This window comes from Saccoglossus kowalevskii, chromosome 20 (genome assembly GCF_978046115.1).
Source record: "Saccoglossus kowalevskii chromosome 20, keSacKowa6.1, whole genome shotgun sequence".
Classification (NCBI taxonomy): domain Eukaryota; kingdom Metazoa; phylum Hemichordata; class Enteropneusta; family Harrimaniidae; genus Saccoglossus; species Saccoglossus kowalevskii.
Window position 1 is genome coordinate 20,265,781 of NC_140660.1, and position 20,602 is coordinate 20,286,382.

Genomic DNA, 20,602 nt, shown 5'->3' on the forward strand with positions numbered 1-20,602 from the left:
GAACGTTAAAGCGGGGAGTCGTTACCTGCGCATGCGTCAGATGGTCATAACGAATCCTTTATATGAAATCGAGAATCGCTCTTGTATCCACCGTAAGAGCGTTTTTGTACAGTCGATATTGCTGTGTGTACGGATTACGGCGGAGTGAACAATGGCGCCCCACCGTCTATTGGGGAAAGCTTGACCTGTGTCACGTGATCGAAACTGGTTGCTAAGAAGGTAAAGCTTGGCCACGCGAGATCTCGTAGTGAGCGTAATATGGCTTATTAACCAAGTCGATTGAACACGCATATCACACGCTAGGATGGGATGGGATATTTTATTTTGCACGTACACAATACAGAGCTAGTGTAAAGTTCCAAATAACACATACAAAATAAGCTAAAACAATTCTACTAAAACATGAAAAACTAGACTACTACAAATACAAAAAAAATCGAAACAAAAATATCATCTCTAACTAATTGTTGTAGGTTAGGGGCATACACACAGATTGACATAGTCACTCTATGTGACACTACATTCGTTAGTATCGAACCTTCTCCCTGTAATCTTATTGATAATCGCTGCCTGTAATGCAGACAGACCAGTTGTTGAGATTTCTACCGGTACACTAATCGGCACTATGGCAACTCCGAATCCAGTCATTATGATTACACCAAAATATGGCTAGGTGAATCGCTAGGCAACTACATAATGAGCATAAGATGCTGAGTCACATTTAATAACAATGGCTACTTATACGCATGCGTATTCACAAGCGTATTCAGACCGGCTCACTTGTCATTCAGTCAATGCTGGCGGCTCCATAGCTAAAATGGTAACGGTGTACATCTCTGCACTCCTTGTAATATTGCTAGTCAGCGCATGTAATGCAGACATACCAACTATTAAGATTTCTACCGGTACATTAATCGGTACCGTGGAAGAATTCAGCAGTGAATTTGTGGACGGTACACGGCCTGTACATGCTTACAGGGGTATACCGTACGCTGAACCACCGGTTGGTGACCTGAGGTTTGCACCGCCTAAACCCAAGACACCGTGGCAAGGGGAGTACGATGCTACCGACTTCCGTACTGCGTGCATACAGCCAGACTCTCCACTGGTACCTGTGGACAAAATTCAAGACGAAGATTGTCTGCACTTGAATGTTTACGTCCCACAGCCACAGGTAAGTTGGTGGAAGATCACATCAAGGTTACTTGGAGGTCACATGTAATTGTGCTTCAGCGGCAAAGTTCATTACTGCAGTAACAATGCAAATTTGACTATGTACGTACCACAGATACGCTGAATTGTAAATCGAGGCCATTAATAGGTCACATGACACAGCGACGCCTGGGCGTTTGTATTCTGGTGAATGACCCCCTCAGTATGTCACACATATAGATAATAATAAATATGATATATCACATGACCCATGTATTACCAGTGTTTTTGTGCCGTGGCGTGCACATCAGTGAGGCTCGCATTCAAGTACAAAAAGGTGTGTATGACCCCTAGAGTTCACTCACCTTGATACTCGCTATAAGTACAAATTAAGCCAAGCAACCTGAGTACCAGCTTAAAACACGCACATTTTCCGTTCACTGCGAGATCCCACCTTTGGCGTGAAATCGAACTTAAAAATCATAGGCCATAGTGACGTCAAAGCAACGCGTAGGATTCGACAAACGGGGATGCATTGGGGGGGGGGGGGTATTCCCTCGCGTATTATGTTTAATAACGATAATATTAGTGAGGTAAGGGTATGTAAATGTCATATTCCCATCTGAAAAAAATTTAAGAAATTCAATTTCAAAATCAAATAAATCGATTCTGCTCCTGGCGTTCAGTCTATCCCACAGTGATATTAATTAATTTTGCTCAAAGTTTGCTGTAATTTCGAAACCAATTGAACTGGTAAAACCAAACGTGTGTAATATTCTGTATTAAAACCTCCTCAGATTATACAAATAGATCACCACCTTCACCTAGGAATCCTGTATAATTGCAGCACATTCCAAATTGAGCTTTTGCGTATTTGAAACACTTTTCGTAAACATTGTATTTACATAAGCCATCGCTCTTCAGTACCCCTATTTATACAATTTTAGAAAACATCTTGAGATAATTGAAACAGCTATGTTCTGTCATCTTTAAATGAGACTTTAACCGGAACGTTTGGTAGCAGATATGAAAAAAAATAGTGTGAACCAATCTTGATAGGATGGGCGGGAAACTGTATTTTTTTGCTGTATTGATCATTGTAACTAAATATTTATTGTAATCTTGTGTATAGAGCGAGAGTCGCTTGTAATGGTCTCCCGATTCGTGTAAAGGTGGATAGTTGTTTGTTTTCGGGACAATGCTGTAATAGTAAAACCAATTTTGCATTGTAAATGTAAAGTGGTTCTTATTTTCAGGACGATAACACAGCCGTAATGGTCTTAATTCACGGGGGTGGATTAATGCTGGGATCCGGAACGAGGATGTACGATGCAACCATACTGTCTTCATTGAATGACGTCATTGTAGTTACCTTTAATTATCGATTGGGGGCGCTTGGATTTCTTAGTACAGGTCAATATTTTTCCTAGTTTTACATTATCGACTGAACGATTGAATGCTTGTTTGATTGATCATTTGCTCGCCACTTTATTATACTGATGTGATTTTTTTAACAAACTTCACTTTTCTTAAACTGACGGGAAATATAGTGGTTAGCATCGTCCGTGTGGTGTGTATTCTCGGGGGGGGGGTTCTAAAATGGGACTCACTCAGGCGATAGTTGACCGATTGGTAAAAACTCACGTATTATGTCTTAAAATGGGTAGCCTTCGCCTGCGCATGCGGCCAATGGCAATAGCGTGTCGTTGTTTATATACAAGCGTCTACTCATAAGCTTTTGAGTTTTTATCGTACTTGTTATCGTCGCCTCGGACTCAACTCCCCGCGCGACTTATGTCACCTTTCCGCTTTAAATCCATCATTTTGTATCTTGAGGCACTATTGTTGGATAATTGGCTAAAACAAACCCTGACTCTTATTCCCATATCTCTGCTAAGTATTTTGTGCTATTCTATAGATCATTTAATTTTCCGTTAACGCGAGATCCCGCGTTATGTGTAAACTCGAACGTAAAAACAGAACCGTCAAAGGTCATAGCGTTTCATGACGTCAAAATATCGCGTGGGATTCGACAAACAAGGAAGCATTTTTTTCCTATACATATTTATGATGTTCAATTTTGATGAAGTAAGGGTATCTCAACGAAATATTCGACTCTCCTAAATCGACATTTAGCGTACAAAAAACATTTTTAATTCGAATTCATACTGTTCGCAATTCGCGCGATCTCGCAGTGAACGGAAACTTCTCTGGAAATCATCCTTTGTATATGGGATTTCCTACTTCAACTAATTTTAAAGCAATGCGTATCAAACCCCATCGAGCTATTCTCTAGCTCTCTTATGCTTGTACGATTCAACGTATATAATTAATTGTTATTTTTCTTCTCATATGTTGACAGGTGATGACGTAGCACCCGGTAACTACGGTTTCCTGGATCAAGTAGAAGCACTTCGTTGGGTGCAACAAAATATAGCAGGTACCGTGACGAGATATTACTTCTATGTTGACCGTTTTAATGTTTTTTATTCATATTTATACTGTTTAAATGTAGAAATAATTTATTTGTTTTTATGATGAATGAATAAAACGCCATTTGATTAACAGGCTATCTTTACACTTAGAGAGCAGTGGTTTTCGCGCTGCGCATGTGCGACATTTGTTTTGATAACCATTAACTGGTCCACAATCCTATGCGCTCTTCCAATGGAAATCACGAGTACAAGTTTTGACCTGGACGCAACGTGCACTAATTACCGCCGGTGACTCATCCAATGCCTTCCAATCATCTAAAGAAATACCTAGTTAAAGCTTGGTGACGTCTCAGTTTTCACTCGTTGGTCAGCACACAAGTCGCCGAGATTCTTGTTCATATGTGATCCATATCTCGCGCCTGCGTGGCGCGACGACCATTGCGGTAAATATTTTTACTGGATTCAATGTGAATACATAATTATGCATATATTTGTCACTTTACAGCGTTCGGGGGAAATCCGAATGAAGTTACTATATTTGGCGAGAGTGCAGGAGCAATAAGTATACATTATCACGTGTTATCTCCATTGAGTAAAGGATTATTTAAAAGAGCTATTCTGCAGGTATTCCTGTAATTGTATCAGTTGGGGAATTCATTACATGGGTTATTTATACACATTATCTATTTTAGGAGACATTAACACCACTATTAAAACGTGTCAAATTAGAAATCCAACCTGTGACAAAGGAGTCAAATTCAATTAAACAATTTGAATTTGAATCTCTTTTTTTTAAAGTTCAATGTTGAAATGTCAATCTTTGACGAGGTTAATATTGCGGTGAGATACCCATACTTCATAACAAATGGCCATCTTAATCGCGTTTGGTGAATACCATTCGATATTTTGAAGTCATTTAGACGTTATGTTATTTGTCTTGTTTAACGATAACGCGGGATATCTCAGTAAACGGAGTCTATTAAATATGAGAAAATATCCGTCAATAAAAAACTAGGAATTAACGTAGTGTAAGGTTTTTTTTTTTATTTAAATATTTTTTGTGCCAGGCGACAGTTCTGGACATTGAGTATCACTGTTGTCTCTCCTGACATTTTTTTCTATGTGCAAATTGCAAGTGCTAGTGCTGACACATAGTGCATTTTGCCACAGAAGTCATATTCATGTTTAGGACTACATGACACGGCTGTGTGGCCATCTCTCTGTCAAATGGCATTTTTAATGCGTTATCCTGGCGTCAACTAGGCTCGGTCAAACACAAGCAGCTGCGGACCTTGACCAAGGTTACCCCAAAGTCGCATTCGTTAGTGAATGAATCTCGGCCAGTGGTCTGTGGCATTCTTACCCAGGGTAAGGGTCGACCTTTTTGATGTTCAGCCTAGGGTAGGATTTGTTAACGAAGGAAATACTTTAACGAAGGAACCTTTTTAATTGTCATTCCTAACATAGTAATGTCTGTCCTTGATCCAGAGTGGCACTGCTACCATGATTGGATTCTTTCAATCCGATGCATCTAAGACTAACAAGATAGCACATGGTCAGGGTAAAATTGCTGGATGTGAGAAAGACAACAGTAAAGAGCTCATTGAATGTCTTCGTACTGCACCAGCTGACAAGTTTAGAAATTCATCGGATCCAGAATCGGTAGGTAAATCCATACTCTAATATGCTCATAGAAACTGTGCATGTTCTAAGCCCCCTTAATTTCCTTGTTTTTATCTTGTTCTTTTCAGTTCCGCAGGTATTGCAAAAATAGCCCTACGATAAAGATTCTTCGTTTTCGACATTGTCAAATTCATTCGTTTTTATGGATGAAAGTAAAATAAAAATTAAATTTATTTTTGATACGCCAGATGTTGTTCACACACGAGATGTTATTGTTCATACGCGAGATGTTGTTGCTCATATGCGAGATGTTGTTGTTCATACGCGAGATGTTGTTGTTCATACGCCAGATGTTGTTCATACGCGAGATGTTGCTGCTCACACTAGATGTTGTTGTTCATACGCGAGATGTTGTTAATACGCGATGTGTTGTTCATACGCGAGATTTTGATGTTCATATTCGAGATGTTGTTCATACGTGAACGCGCTGAATATTTTGTAATTTCATTCTGCTGTTTTCAGTCATAATTCAAGACAAAGGAAAATTAATGCAAAAATATGTAATCATTAATTATGGAAATTATTATTTGTGTGCAATTTGAATACATTTTGATAACAAGGGTACGAATTTGCAGTATCTTATTAACGATTTTAAATCTGAGTGGCTAACAATTACTCGTTTTTATTGCAAGGGAGTCATTGCAAATGCCACCGGGCTTGAAGATATATTTGTACCATTCCCACCAACTATGGATGGTGTATTTCTGACGGAAGACCCAAAAGATGCTGTCAGGGGAAATGTTTTCAATGGCGAGGAATTCATGATTGGCACTATGGCTGACGAAGGATTTATGATGTATTTCATGTTATTTCCAGACGAGCACAGTGAGTTAACCGTGAACAAGACTGTGTATGATGAAATCTATGCTATGTATTTCCTAGATAAAAACCAAGCTGTCTTGGACGTAATTAAACTAATTTACGTGGACTGGGACCACGCTGATGAGGAGAATGCCAACTACCTCTCAGCGATGAGTCAAATGGCAGGGGACGCATTTTTTGTTTGTCCATCTGACGAAGCTGCACGCGCTTTTTATGGTGCCGGATTTGATACGTATTTGTACCAGATGACACACGCATCGGCAACGACTTTCTGGCCTATCAAAACTGGCACGGCACTTCATGGAGATGACGTCCAATTTGTTTTTGGTTACACTCTGCTATCCGAGATGCAGTTAGTCCTTGGTGGTGACGAGAAGACTCTATTTAAGCAAACGCCAAATAAAGATGATATAAATGTTTCATTGAAGATAATGAAGTACTGGACGAATTTTGCCAAAACTGGGTGAGTGTATGATTACTGACAAATATTTTAATGAACGTATTCGTTTCAAAGATATTGGTCTTGATCGACGTATTACCACGCATCGTATACGACTCATGTCAATGTGTTGTTTTTACGCAACATTCCAGGAGTTATATCAACTCCAAAACGTGACCCGAACCCGGATTGACCACGTGTTTATATAGTTCAGATTGGAACACTCATTCATATAAAATGTTTGAATTCAAAAATGCATGAATATTCAATATTCTGCATATAAATCAGTCTACAAAAAAGTGGGTGTTACTAAAAAGCAGGATAACTAAAACATGGTGGTCTATTCTGCAGAGAGTGGTTTTTGGTTCCAACGGACGTATGGAGCGCCTGTTTAGGCAAACGTTAATCACTTGGTTAACGGAAAATGTGACAATTCGTCTTGTTAGATGTTTCTTCAAACGACTAATACACCCATCAGAAACGACAGTATAGTGCATATACACACGGGTTGTGTATGCCGCGCCTCGTTCTGTTCAACATGGGTCTCGTAGAAACGTACACAACCCATGTGAAATGCATTGATTGAATTCTTAGAATTCGAACACGCGCTGCGCGACGACCACCGCCCTTTAATTACTGAAAAGGTGTTTCTTTTGTTATGAATTTGCACATAAACAGCGAGAAATGCCTGAAACATCTCAAATAATAAGTCTAATCAGGCTGACTGTGTGGGCATAGCGTAATGAAGACTTGTTAACAAAAAACGAATACATTTGTATTAGAGTGTTTTCAAGTTACGTCATTTAGTCACGTGCCTTGGGATCGTAATCCCGGCCTAGTGGAACATTATGGCGATTACTAGTTACCTGCTCCTACTTGCCATTCGCAAGGGGCGCCGGGAACCAGCGAATCAAACTGCAATGCGTAGCACGTCGACTGCGGCGCTTTAAACTTAATGTGCCACTGCAACACTATGAATATATTTGTTTGTTTTTTTCCAGTAATCCTAATCGTAGTTCTGCAAGTGATGAAGATAACAACGATGACTGGCCATTGTTTACAGTGCCAGGTTTAGCGTATAAACAACTCTCATTATCAATGGAGAATAGTAACGCATTGAAAGCAAGAGAATGTGCATTCTGGAATGAATTTCTTCCAAAGCTTCAGCAATCTGGTAAAGTTTAAATATTGTAAATTATGTGGTATATGTCACGATCCAGAGTTTAAACTTTTGTAGCTCATAATGCTATATAGAACGGATATTCTTATCAGACAAGTGAATAAATCTGATATTAAAGTTACAAATTTTATATTCTGTGTATCCCTATACTCGTTTCCCAGATTCAAGACGTTGTAGAGCGCCTTGTTTCATTTGCATAAAATATCGTCGTTTTGCGAAACCCGATTAACGCTAGTACAATAAGTCAGTACAATATTCACTGTTTCTGCTATGCATTCATTTCATTTCATTTCATTTCATTTCATTTCATTTCATTTCATTTCATTTTCTATTTAGACATTATGTTTTCTTCACACACAGGTGAAACTTGTGAAAGCAAAGAAGAATCCAAATACTCCGACGAAGCAAACAAGCCTTAGAACTAGTACATATGCAAGATGCAGGATTAATCCGCCACTTTCTCAGTTTTAGCTTACTGTTGATAGAATTGCTTTAGATTTATTTATATGCGAATATCTACGGATTGACAGAGGGAACCTGAAGTATAAAAGGCAGTTTTGAAAGTGATCGACTTAATCATTGCTGGCACGTAAATTAATTACTAAATTACCAGCAAATATCCTTCTTCATTTATCAATGGTTGTAAACTTTTTGGCAGTCGTTTTTTTCTTAAATTTACAGTTGTGATTGAACCAATTCATTAGAAGTGATGTTAATTAAATAACACTCATGTAATATTTTTTAAATTGTGTGAATATAAAACATGTAGGTTTACAAGTCGTATTTGAGTTCTGTCTCATTTGTCGTTTATCTGTCAGTATTTCGAAAATGATTCTGTGATATTTGTTTTTCTCATTGTATCAAAAAAGAACAGCTCTTATTATTATTCGTTGCAATTGAAGTTTGATATCGCCACTGTGCGCTGCTGGCAACGAATGGAAATATCAAACGTGTTGGAATTGTAGGAACTGTAGTGATAGGTACGTGCATCTGATTTCCTCTCATTCATTCTTATTTATGTTTCAGTATTTTCTGTGTCACAGTTGAAAACAAAACAAAAACGGTACAAAATCTAAAAGAAAATCTTTGAAACAAACTTCCCACTAACAATTTCTGGAAAGTCCACAGTATAACCATAATTGTAAAAAAATAACGCGTTGCTTGAGATATAAACTGGAGATATAAACTACTAATTTTAACATAGGGTTCTATGCAAAAGATGTGGAGCCCCCCCTCACGAAAACGCCCTCTACAGTTCAATTTTCTGTCCCACAATTCTTTGCAATACCAGTATTAATTACAAAACTATGTCAGCCAAAGTACTATCTCGTTTGTATTTGAGCGGCGCACAAATGGAGTACATTCTAAGCTTGGGAAATAATCAATTCGAAAAACTCAAAGTTGTGAGAAAAGAACAATTAGTACCCCCATTAATATAAAAATAACACAAATCTCCTTCGAACAGTATTTGGGTTGCAGGTCTTTGAAATCTCACCTGAAAATTTGCAAAGTAGACATTTGGATAGTATACCGTCACACCAATCAATACGCAAATACACTGTCAGAAAGTTGAGGTATGTTGCTGAGGTAGAAGTCATCGTCCTTTACGTTATAAAGGTGATATTGATATTATATGATACGAAGTACGCGTTTATACGAGGATTACGTGCGGAATTGCAGTTCAAACAACCACGAATGCAATGGGGGTAAAGATCAAGGTATGCAGTTGTTATTCATATCACGGTGTTAAGTGACACCCTAAGGTACTCGCAAGGTACCGATAATTACTCTACCCTCATTCGATAATGTAACCAAGTTGCACGGACCGCCTCTTGTCAAAACAACGTTTATTTAAAGTGATAAAATCAGAATTTGTACAGATAAAACAGTACATCGGTAAATAAAATAAATTGAATGTGCTTATCCTGTGAAACCCGGAAAATTAAAATTTCCTTTAATCTGATTAACGGGTGGCATATATGTTACCATCATAAGTTGCTAGCAATGAGCAAATACAGAAGTAATCCGACCAACACCAGAGACGGTAAAGTACCTTCTTTGTATCCCCAGACGAGATATCAATTCATCGTGATGTCAACACACGTGTTACATACAGCATGTTTTTGTGTTTACAAAGAGATTACGGCAGTTTCGTTCACGTTAGTCGGGACCCACTAGAGACCAACTCGGCTCGTGTCGAAATCAAGCCCTCATTCTTCGATCTATTATTTGACCCATACATAGAAAACGTTACGCATATGGTGATTTATATCTTTTCAATAAAATGTATTATCAATATTATTAATAATACCGGTATTATTACTGTAAAAAGACTGGGTTTTAATTTTGCTTATTTCGCTGAATGGAAAATGCGCTAAATTAAAACCAAATGAATATGTCTAAAATGGCAAATCAGCGAAATTTAAACCCAGTGAAATTTAGTCATTTACAGTATACTGTGTTGTAATTCGGTGGATCCATATAGAAATTATACGAAAACCTGAAAATTTTGTTAATTGCATGTTTGATTGCAAATAATTCGTGGTACTTCCAACTATTCCTTATTCGAACCATTCGCCTGCCAAGTCCTGGTACAATGGAAATCTGTTTTAGGACTATTTTTAGGGTTTCAATCACGACTTGCTGCAAGCGAGCAAACCCGGATGAGAAAAATGGCGGATGGGATGACGTACTCAGCTGAAAACATCATCCGACAAATATGTTCTCATTGTGACGTAGCGCCTGGCAATTATGGGTTATTGGACCAAGTAGAAGCACTTCGCTGGGTTCAAAGGAATATCGCAGGTAAAGAATTTTGATCAAATACTACTTATAATGCAAAGTACATGTACTAATGAGTAGTGTCGAGGCGTTCTGTGGTGTACGTGGGTGCAACAGTAGTGTTTTCAAATAACGTAATTTAGTCACGTGCCTTTGGGTCGGAATCGTGGCCCAGTGGAACAATATGGCGATCACTAGTTACCTGCTGCGTCCTACTTGCCATTCGCAAAGGACGCCGGGAACCAGCGATTCAAACTGCACTGCGTAGCACGACGACTGCGGCGCTTTAAACTTAATGTGCCAAAGCAACACTATGAATATATTTGTTTGTGATTTTCCAGTAATCCTAATCGTAGTTCTGCAAGTGATGAGGATAACAACGATGACTGGCCATTGTTTACAGTGCCTGGTTTAGCGTATAAACAACTCTCATTACCAATGGAGAATAGTAACGCTTTGAAAGCAAGAGAATGTGCATTCTGGAATCAATTTGAACCAAAGCTTCAGCAATTTGGTAAGTTGATATCATACCAGACATATTACAAGCATATAAAAATACAACACAGCAGATACCACCCCTAAACCACAGCCAAGCACTGCACAATTTACGCAGACGCGAAACTCAACATTCCACACTGACTGTCTCAAATCTATAGTGACTAGATAGACAGAAGTGGAATTTCTGACATCGTAGACAACTACATACAGATAACGCCACTGTACCCCAGGTACGATCACCCTCAGGAATAAGTATACTTCCACCTGTAATGACAAACATGTGCATTCTGGAATCAATTTGAACCAAAGCTTCAGCAATTTGGTAAGTTGATATTATACCAGACATATTACAAGCATATTAAAATACAACAGAGCAGATACCACCCCGAAACCACAGCCAAGCACTGCACAATTTACGCAGACGCGAAACTCAACATTCCACACTTACTGTCTCAAATCTACAGTGACTAGATAGACACACGTAAGTGGAATTTCTAACATCGTAGACAACTACATACAGATAACGCCACTGAACACCAGGGCGATCACCCTCAGGAATAAGTATACTTACATCTTATTGAAACTAATATATTTACGGTCATATTACGTAATACAACTCTCAAGATTTGAACTTTTCCGTAATCTGTCTCGCAATTCTCATTATCTCGAATACGAATGTTCCTGCTGTTCTGCGCATTGCGTCATGGGTAAACAATAAGTATATGCCACATAATGGCTGTTTAGGCTGAATAATATTAATAATAATAATAATAATGGTCGGGGCACTAAGGCTCATAAAGAAGGGCCTGGAAATATACACCAGCAAAATTCCTGTAGATATTAAGATCTGCATCCTTAGAAGGGCCCACACATTAAAAAAGTACTATTAACATAACATTTTCCCTCTGGCGCCCAAGATCCAGGGAAATGGTAAACGTAAATTAACTTATAACGATATATTATCCTGCCAAACGAATCGCATTTTGTATTGTCCAACACTCCATGTGTCGATGACGGAAGTCACGTGGTCGTCATATCAATCAACTGAATGCGCAGTCTTAAAGATACTTCAAAATTGCGTTTCTTTTCAAACAACTGTTAGGGAGTAGACATGTTGTATTGTGCTGCATGGTTACCGGATATGACGCATGGCTGACAAGAATAACATCTGTGCCTCACAATTATCAGGCCGACGTCATGCATGTGCGTGCTTGTCATTTGCATATTTGGAAAGATTCGAATATGTATTGTATTGTATGTTAATCTTACATTGTTCCAAATATATTTGATTCTGAATCAAATATGACAATGAGGGAGTTCATTGTTTTCACTATGAGATATTACCGATGAATGAGCATGTGTAATCTGTACTGACTTGTTTTACGTCAGCGGAGCCTTAGCGGAGTACGCCACCATATATGTGAACGTGATTCATTGTAAATTGAAATTAAGAACTCGGCCAAAAAAAATTCCACACAACACTATTCATTTCAAGTTTTGTTTTCTTACTTGTTTGTTCGAATCGAACGTCCGTATGAATGTTTAGTGACGTCATTTGTAAAACCATATTCAGATGTGGTATTGTCTGGTTACTAGGGAAATTTCAACTTCAAGAATGATCATGTTTTTGTTGTTTCTTTTCTCTGAAGGTGAGACATGCGGCACGAAAGAAGAATCTAAATACTCGGAAGAAGCAAACGCGCCTTAGCAATTTGCAGTATTATTTTATCGTCCCTTTCTGCATCAGTAATTTCAATTTGAGGGGCGTATGTTGGCCGTCAAACAGGCAGTATTACACACTACAAGCAATACAGAGTAGTGATACGTGTTTTTTCATAATGCTTTAGAATTACCTTGCATGTGACGATTGTGTAATAATGATTTGACATTGTAATTCTTCATATAATTGTATTCACGAAATGATTAGTAATAGAATATTAATTTACCCAGCAGTTAATATAACTTATTTATATGTTATGTGTCACGTGATATTTTCGTCTTGCCCAATACACCATTTTGTCCTTCCAACCTTGTTGCAACTTTCAGGGTTCATACCACTAATTGAAACTCCATAGACGACAAAAAATGTCATTGGTTCTTGCAAGGCATTTAAATTGAGCTTTCATAGTCGAAATTGTTAGCAGCTGATAGATAACAAGTTCCAGCCAAAAATTTAATAGTCGGAAACAGTCATCATTTAATGGTCTTGTATGCCTGTCAATAGAAAAACTTTCATCTTGATGTAGAGAAAAATAGAGAAGTAAAACTCATTGCATTATATTATTTGACTCTATCTCGCTGCTGATTGGTGATATGATTTGACTACATCTCGCTGCTGATTGGTGATATGATTTGACTACATCTCACTGTTGATTGGTGAAATGATTTGACTACATATCGCTGCTGATTGATGATATGATTTGACTACATCTCGCTGCTGATTGGTGATATGATTTGACTACATCTCGCTGCTGATTGGTGATATGATTTGACTACATCTCACTGTTGATTGGTGAAATGATTTGACTACATATCGCTGCTGATTGATGATATGATTTGACTACATCTCGCTGCTGATTGGTGATATGATTTGACTAAATCTCGCTGCTGATTGGTGATATGATTTGACTACATCTCGCTGCTGATTGGTGATATGATTTGACTACATCTCGCTGCTGATTGGTGATATGATTTGACTACATCTCACTGTTGATTGGTGAAATGATTTGACTACATATCGCTGTTGATTGGTGATATGATTTGACTACATCTCGCTGTTGATTGGTGATATGATTTGACTACATCTCGCTGCTGATTGGTGATATGATTTGACTACATCTCGCTGCTGATTGGTGATATGATTTGACTACATCTCGCTGCTGATTGGTGATATGATTTGACATCTCGCTGCTGATTGGTGATATTACTTGACTACATCTCGCTGCTGATTGGTGATATGATTTGACTACATCTCGCTGCTGATTGGTGATATGATTTGACTACATCTCGCTGCTGATTGGTGATATGATTTGACTACATTACGCTGCTGATTGGTGATATGATTTGACTACATCTCGCTGTTGATTGGTGATATGATTTGACTACATCTCGCTGCTGATTGGTGATATGATTTGACTACATATCACTGTTGATTGGTGATATGATTTGACTACATCTCGCTGTTGATTGGTGATATGATTTGACTACATCTCGCTGCTGATTGGTGATATGATTTGACTACATCTCGCTGTTGATTGGTGATATGATTTGACTACATCTCGCTGCTGATTGGTGATATGATTTGACTACATATCACTGTTGATTGGTGATATGATTTGACTACATCTCACTGTTGATTGGTGAAATGATTTGACTACATATCACTGTTGATTGGTGATATGATTTGACTACATCTCGCTGTTGATTGGTGATATGATTTGACTACATCTCGCTGCTGATTGGTGATATGATTTGACTACATCTCGCTGCTGATTGGTGATATGATTTGACTACATCTCGCTGCTGATTGGTGATATGATTTGACTACATCTCGCTGCTGATTGGTGGTAATATTTGACTATATCTCACTGCTGATTGGTGATATGATTTGACTACATCTCGCTGCTGATTGGTGATATGATTTGACTACATTACGCTGCTGATTGGTGATATGATTTGACTACATCTCACTGTTGATTGGTGAAATGATTTGACTACATATCGCTGTTGATTGGTGATATGGTACATGTGACACAGTTAGTGTAACAATTTTGTTGTACGAAATTGCTGTATTTCGCGTGTCTTCTTGATAATGATAATTTGGATATATTTATGTGTTTTAACCACATCCACTGCATTTATCAGATACCTTTGGTCGATCATAAAGTTTATTAATTAAATCTACAGTAAACCACTTGCACAGAACTTTAAAATGTTATTTTCTGGTCTCAAAGCAATCACAGATGATAAATAATTACAGCAATGACATTTGCAATTTTAATTCACTTTCTCGACTGATTAGTATCATTGTATAATTTGTTTTCATTCGTGTGACAAAGGTAACGAGTGTTCCTGGTTCAAATCTTACACATCATACATTGTTATTATAATCATTATTCCTATGACAACAATAGTTCTAAGTAACTCATTTCAACCGTCTAGAACTACGTAACATTGAAATATAACTGTAAAAACTTACATGTGCTAAGTCTGGTGCTGTTATGCATCAGTGTTATCACTACAGTCTTAAGAAGTCATGATTGGATAGGAAACTGAATTCGTGGCTAACAAGAGCTTATCATTGCATCACTACTGAAAGACAGTCAGTGTTCATACTAAAATGCTCTTGTTTTGCTTAATTTTATCTTTTAAGTTAAAAAGTGGAACTTTTGAGTTGGTTGGCTAACTGGCTGAAAAACTTCACTAATTTGAGACAGAATATGAAAAATGTTTACTTTACCAAATAAAGTTAGACTTACTACAACATATTTATGTCACAATACTTTGCACCATTTTAATATTATTCTCGCGAGATGCAAGTAGGTTACAGGAAATATGGTCATTTTAGATTAATCTTACGTTATGACATCCGACACATCAGCCCTCAGGGGAGAGTGTTATGATTTGCACATTTCTTTAAAATTATCAAACTCATGGCTCATATGTAAATTCTTAGTAGTTTTAAAAGAAAAAATTCCATTGTCTAGATCTTCCACACCATACATCAGTAATTTAAGATTGCTGCTCTGTCTGATATACTAACATGTGTGGATTAGTAACAATTGCTACATTGGAACTGTTGGCCATTGAAATAAATCTCTACTATAGTCAGGCGTGAATCTGAATAGTTTAATGAAGCCAACATTTTGAAGAATTAAAAGTTTCCAAGCCTGTCGTCTTTTGAGACATCTTCAGATGGAATAGAAATTTCCAGTTAGTCTTAGTCCATGCGTATTTCATTGGAATGCTATGTGAATTTCACGTGGCATGGCAAGTCATGAATAACAAAACTGTGTGAATAAAACACCAACAAAACATATTCACACTGTTTTCATTCATATTATCTTGGTACATTGATTTGTCACAGACATTTAACATGTATGATAAATCAATTAAAGAAAAAACAAACACGCTTGCATTTTCACCCTTTATTATCAACCCGATGAAGAAGATAAATTTTCCATATAATGCATTTACAATGACTTACTTAATATCATTCATTATATCAGAACTACATACTTGATATTATTCATATTTGGTCAAAATTGACAATACAAGTCCAAGACGAAAGAAACCTAAAGCTATAAAGTATTTGATGAAATGTCTCCAAATATATCGCCAGAGAAGGATACATAACTTTTATTAAGCTCATTTCTTCGATGTTGCGGCATTGATAATTTTCTCTGAAAGAAAAGACAAAACGTCATGTGTTAATATACATAATGTATGCTGTTTTGAAAGGTAAATGTTGGCGTTCATTGTGATGCTGACTTCACCAAATTTTAGTTGCCAAAAATAATCAATATAGATTGTTTTAACTAGTTTTGATGGTAGAATAATTTAGTGTAATGATTTAATGCCAATTTAATGCAAAGACACATTTTGTGCTCCTGAAATATCTGACCTTATCACAACAAATAGGTTGTGATAGAGTCCCTCTATAGTATAGATCAGTTTCTTTATTTCCTTTAAGGATGCAAAGGGCGCTATTACGTAATACGTGTTAAAATGAAGTCAATTGATAACTGTTTGATGTATTATGCAATATCATAACAGATTTATGACTTGTTTTTAAAAGCCACCAGTTACTATGGGGGTAATGATCTGTGCCATTGTTTGCAGACAAATGTGGCTTTGTTCCTTGGTTTGAATGTGCAAATTGACTTCTTACCAATAATGGATTTTTTTCTAATAAAACAAGATTGACGGTGACAGTTATGGTAATTCAGATATGTTTATACCAACAGTGATGGAAATGTTAACTGATTCGTAAACAATATGTACTGTAGAACACGTTGAAATAGCTGCATGCAATTTTAGCGGATTTGACTGTTGGCATGAAATAACAGAAACTTAATTTAGGTAAAGTGTCGGCGATCTCCCTGTGCGAATATATATTTCTGTTGAATTAGCTGCATCTTGAATTAGCGAAATTACGGATTAGCGAAATTAGCTAAAATAACATGCTAGCTAAAAACATGTTTTACAGTTTATACATATATGTACATGAAAATGATTTGTATATCAAAACAAATATAATTTATTTACCCAATCAAATCGGATAATGGATTTTTGGTAATCTAAATATATCGTTGTATTGCATATTGCTTTCCAGACTGTGATTCACTTGCAGGCTTTGTGTCGTGCCACGAACACTACCACTAGGTGGCTGAGTTGGAACAAACTCACCTTTGTACATGTCAACCATTTGTTGATATTTATTAACTTCTGTCTCAATTTTGTCTAGCTCTTCTTGTACACTTGGATCATTTGAGTTGAGCTTTTCCAAAGCGTTCTTTCGGTTAATCCACATTTGTAGATCTGACTTAGCATTCAAATATAACTCGAGTTTTGTCAGGATATCGTAGTACATTCGAGTCAATTGATCAATCGAATCATCAGAGATTGAGTGCGTTGCAGCAAGAAAAGCTATCGGTCATTAAAGTGAAATAGAAAATGTATGTTTCAGTCAACAGCAAAAAGCAGAAAACAAAACAAAAAACAATTGCCAAGTGTGAAACATCGCCTGTCACCGGAAACATAATTGACACAAAAACAGTGGAATGTTACTTACCAGACAATGCCTGTTTGATATCTGCATCAGTCAAAAACTCCTGCCATATTTGCAAAAGTTCTTGTAACCTAACGATCTCATCAATATCGGGATCTATCGCATCCTGTAAATCTCTCGATGGTCCTGGACCACAAACAAACAAACAAGCGATTAAATATTTTATTCAATATCATCATAAACTAACAATATGCGTAGTACATTGCCACACAGTTTGTTACTCACTCAAAAAATCATAACTATGAAATATTAAACGTCTATGTCGGTACAAACTGTCAATAAACCACAGTGTCAAAAACAGACTAAAACAGCATGTGATGTCATCGTTGCATTGCAGTGCAACACAGTAGTGAATTGAACCATTAAGATAAATGCTGTCGTTTACGAATAAACCAATAGTCAATCAGTTAGGAGAGTATAATGATGATAACCAAGAGTTAGTACGCACATGTTGTATCACAAATTGTTGACAAACAGTGATGATTCCAGCTGATGATTAGAGATGTTTTGCATTAATGTGAGACATTGTGTTATTGCTCATAATTCCCAACCGAAGATTTAAAATCAGCTATGTAGAGAATGATCATTATATTGACCTTGCCTCGCACCTTTCAGAAATTAAATTAAAACAGCCAGTGTATAAGTAGATGACACCACGACGGGAAATGTGTGTGTTGTTTCGGTCTACGTTCTCACAGCACCCCTCTGTGCTGTTGTGTTCCTTACACCTACACATCTATGTTCAAACACATCTGATAGACGTTTCAACTGTGTATATTGTCATTGGATGTGTTCTATAAGTTAGAGTTTAAGAAAATATAATGAAAGAATAAAAACATGACTGGGTCGACAGATAAATTAGAATGGATTCGATAGTGTGCTTAAATGGGGTTTGTGTGGATGGATGTATAGATAGATGTATGACGAAAAAAGTGAATTGAATAATCCGTGATGAAATGGATAAGTATATGAATGGGCGTATGACAGTTTATGATTAGGTAACAAAAGTACTAAATCTACTTACGTAGGGGTGAGTCCAATGAAAATATCTGTGAAGATAAAAGAAACTTAAATAAAATTGATATCACCTAACTGTGTACATGAAAAGACCAAAGTACATGATGTCAACATACACGTTAACTACTCATCACAAATTGAAACTCCATACATTTTCCAGAACACACTTGCAACAAACCTATTTAACAGTTAATCAACATATTACGTTTGTTTAAAATAAGCATAACATTAACAGCTATCGGAACCATTATCAGATGTACCTAGTGTGTTAGTAAATAAAAATGACCATCGCTCTTTCAAAGCGATGTCATCATAATCTGAATGGTTGACTCATTATAGTTGGTAACTCGGCAATTCAGTCACAAATTAACAGCGTGGTTTATTAGAAACTGCCTGGCTAATTCATTCAAAACAATATCAGTTTAGTTCATCAAAATCGAACAAACATGAAAAAAATAAAGAATGCAAATTAATAATTGAATGGAAGACTAGCATCGAAATATTTTCCCACTGTATTTGTCTTACTCATTCTAATACGAAAACTAATAAAAGTAATACGATTACATTATTGTCATTGTTTGCAATACGGTTGAACTGTTTGTTGGGAATTCCCTGAGTTTACTTTTTTTTTATTTAGAGAGCTTTTCAAGTATATAAGATAATCAGTGAATTTCACAGTGAAAACAGTCAGAATTTACTACTTAAATAGATAAAAGTTGTTTGGTGAAGGTTGTCAATTCTTCTCAAATACTCAGATATACATTTTTTTTCTCAATAAAACGTAAATGTCATTTTGATATAAAAAATTCCAAGATTTGAATTATTATTACCCTATTGTTTTTACTATACATTATTTTTATATATTTCATTTTCTCACCATTCATTTGCAGACACATTTATTGACACAATTCCATGATTAGACAGGAGAATAATGTGTTGTTATAAATAAATAAAGGTATGGCAGTAACATAAAAAGCACATTTCAGCCTGTATCGGAGTTATTTACTGGATGTAACTGTGACAAACTAATAACTATATCTGAGCGAATTATCATTTTTACTAATATAGGAAAGATGTTAAGCTTACTTATACTGATGGTATGATATCACAGAGTGGTGATGATGAATTTTGTCAAAACGAACTCATTTTGTAACACCTTGTAGATAAACTTCATAATCCAGGTAATCAATAAAATAAACCACTAAAAGTTTCTGCTGAATCCCTTTCCCGACTTGCCTTTAGATTAATATGTTTACATTTATTTAAATTATTTCTATTTCAACCATAATTTGTCTAATATCTAACTTTTTTTGCGTTGCCTAGATCGAACAGATGTTTCCATGGCAGCCAATGAACACAAAACAAACAAAAAACTATTACAAACTCTAGTCTGCTTAAAAATGTTGCAATCTAGCACAAGGAAACAGTTGTTTCAACACAGTCATTGGTTCAAGTTATAGATGGACGCTGATAGGTATTGATGTAGTTGATGGAGCCCCTCACACTGAGTGATTGCATTTATTCTAATCAATTAATGTGGGTTAAGAAGCAACACTATTTATGTTGAACATTTTTCGATTGTATATTACAGTTTCCTTCCCTACTAAACATTATGCTTAGAGACTTAGTCGAACTGGAACGTTTATTGCAGGATTACACAACTCACAAACAAGCGCATTTGCCTGAATTTTATTGCATCTTGGAATGAGCTGTCGTGTTTCCATTGGCTGGATTATATGATTTAATTTTAGTCAGGTACATTGCAATTATTTTGCTTCACTATGTTTTTTTGTACAAATATCTTG

At 36.6% G+C, this 20,602-nt stretch overlaps 1 protein-coding gene across 1 annotated transcript; it reads left to right on the forward strand.

Annotated features, from left to right (window-relative positions):
• The first annotated feature begins 784 nt into the window (after window positions 1–784).
• LOC100367670 (acetylcholinesterase-like) lies at window positions 785–8,491 on the forward strand. The gene is made up of 8 exons (XM_078009009.2): window positions 785–1,174; window positions 2,409–2,565; window positions 3,515–3,592; window positions 4,093–4,211; window positions 5,076–5,249; window positions 5,903–6,555; window positions 7,533–7,705; window positions 8,072–8,491. Exons 1-8 carry the CDS (start codon window positions 818–820, stop codon window positions 8,128–8,130), a joined length of 1,770 nt encoding a protein of 589 aa, XP_077865135.1. The 5' UTR covers window positions 785–817; the 3' UTR covers window positions 8,131–8,491.
• The last annotated feature ends 12,111 nt before the right edge of the window (window positions 8,492–20,602 follow it).

Bases quoted from the DNA above. Each gene is read 5' to 3' on its own strand.
- LOC100367670 (XM_078009009.2), top strand. From the start codon at position 818: ATGGTAACGGTGTACATCTCTGCACTCCTTGTAATATTGCTAGTCAGC. The intron at 2,566-3,514 runs GTCAATATTTTT...ATATGTTGACAG, and splicing joins GCTTGGATTTCTTAGTACAG to GTGATGACGTAGCACCCGGT. The intron at 6,556-7,532 runs GTGAGTGTATGA...GTTTTTTTCCAG, and splicing joins ACGAATTTTGCCAAAACTGG to TAATCCTAATCGTAGTTCTG.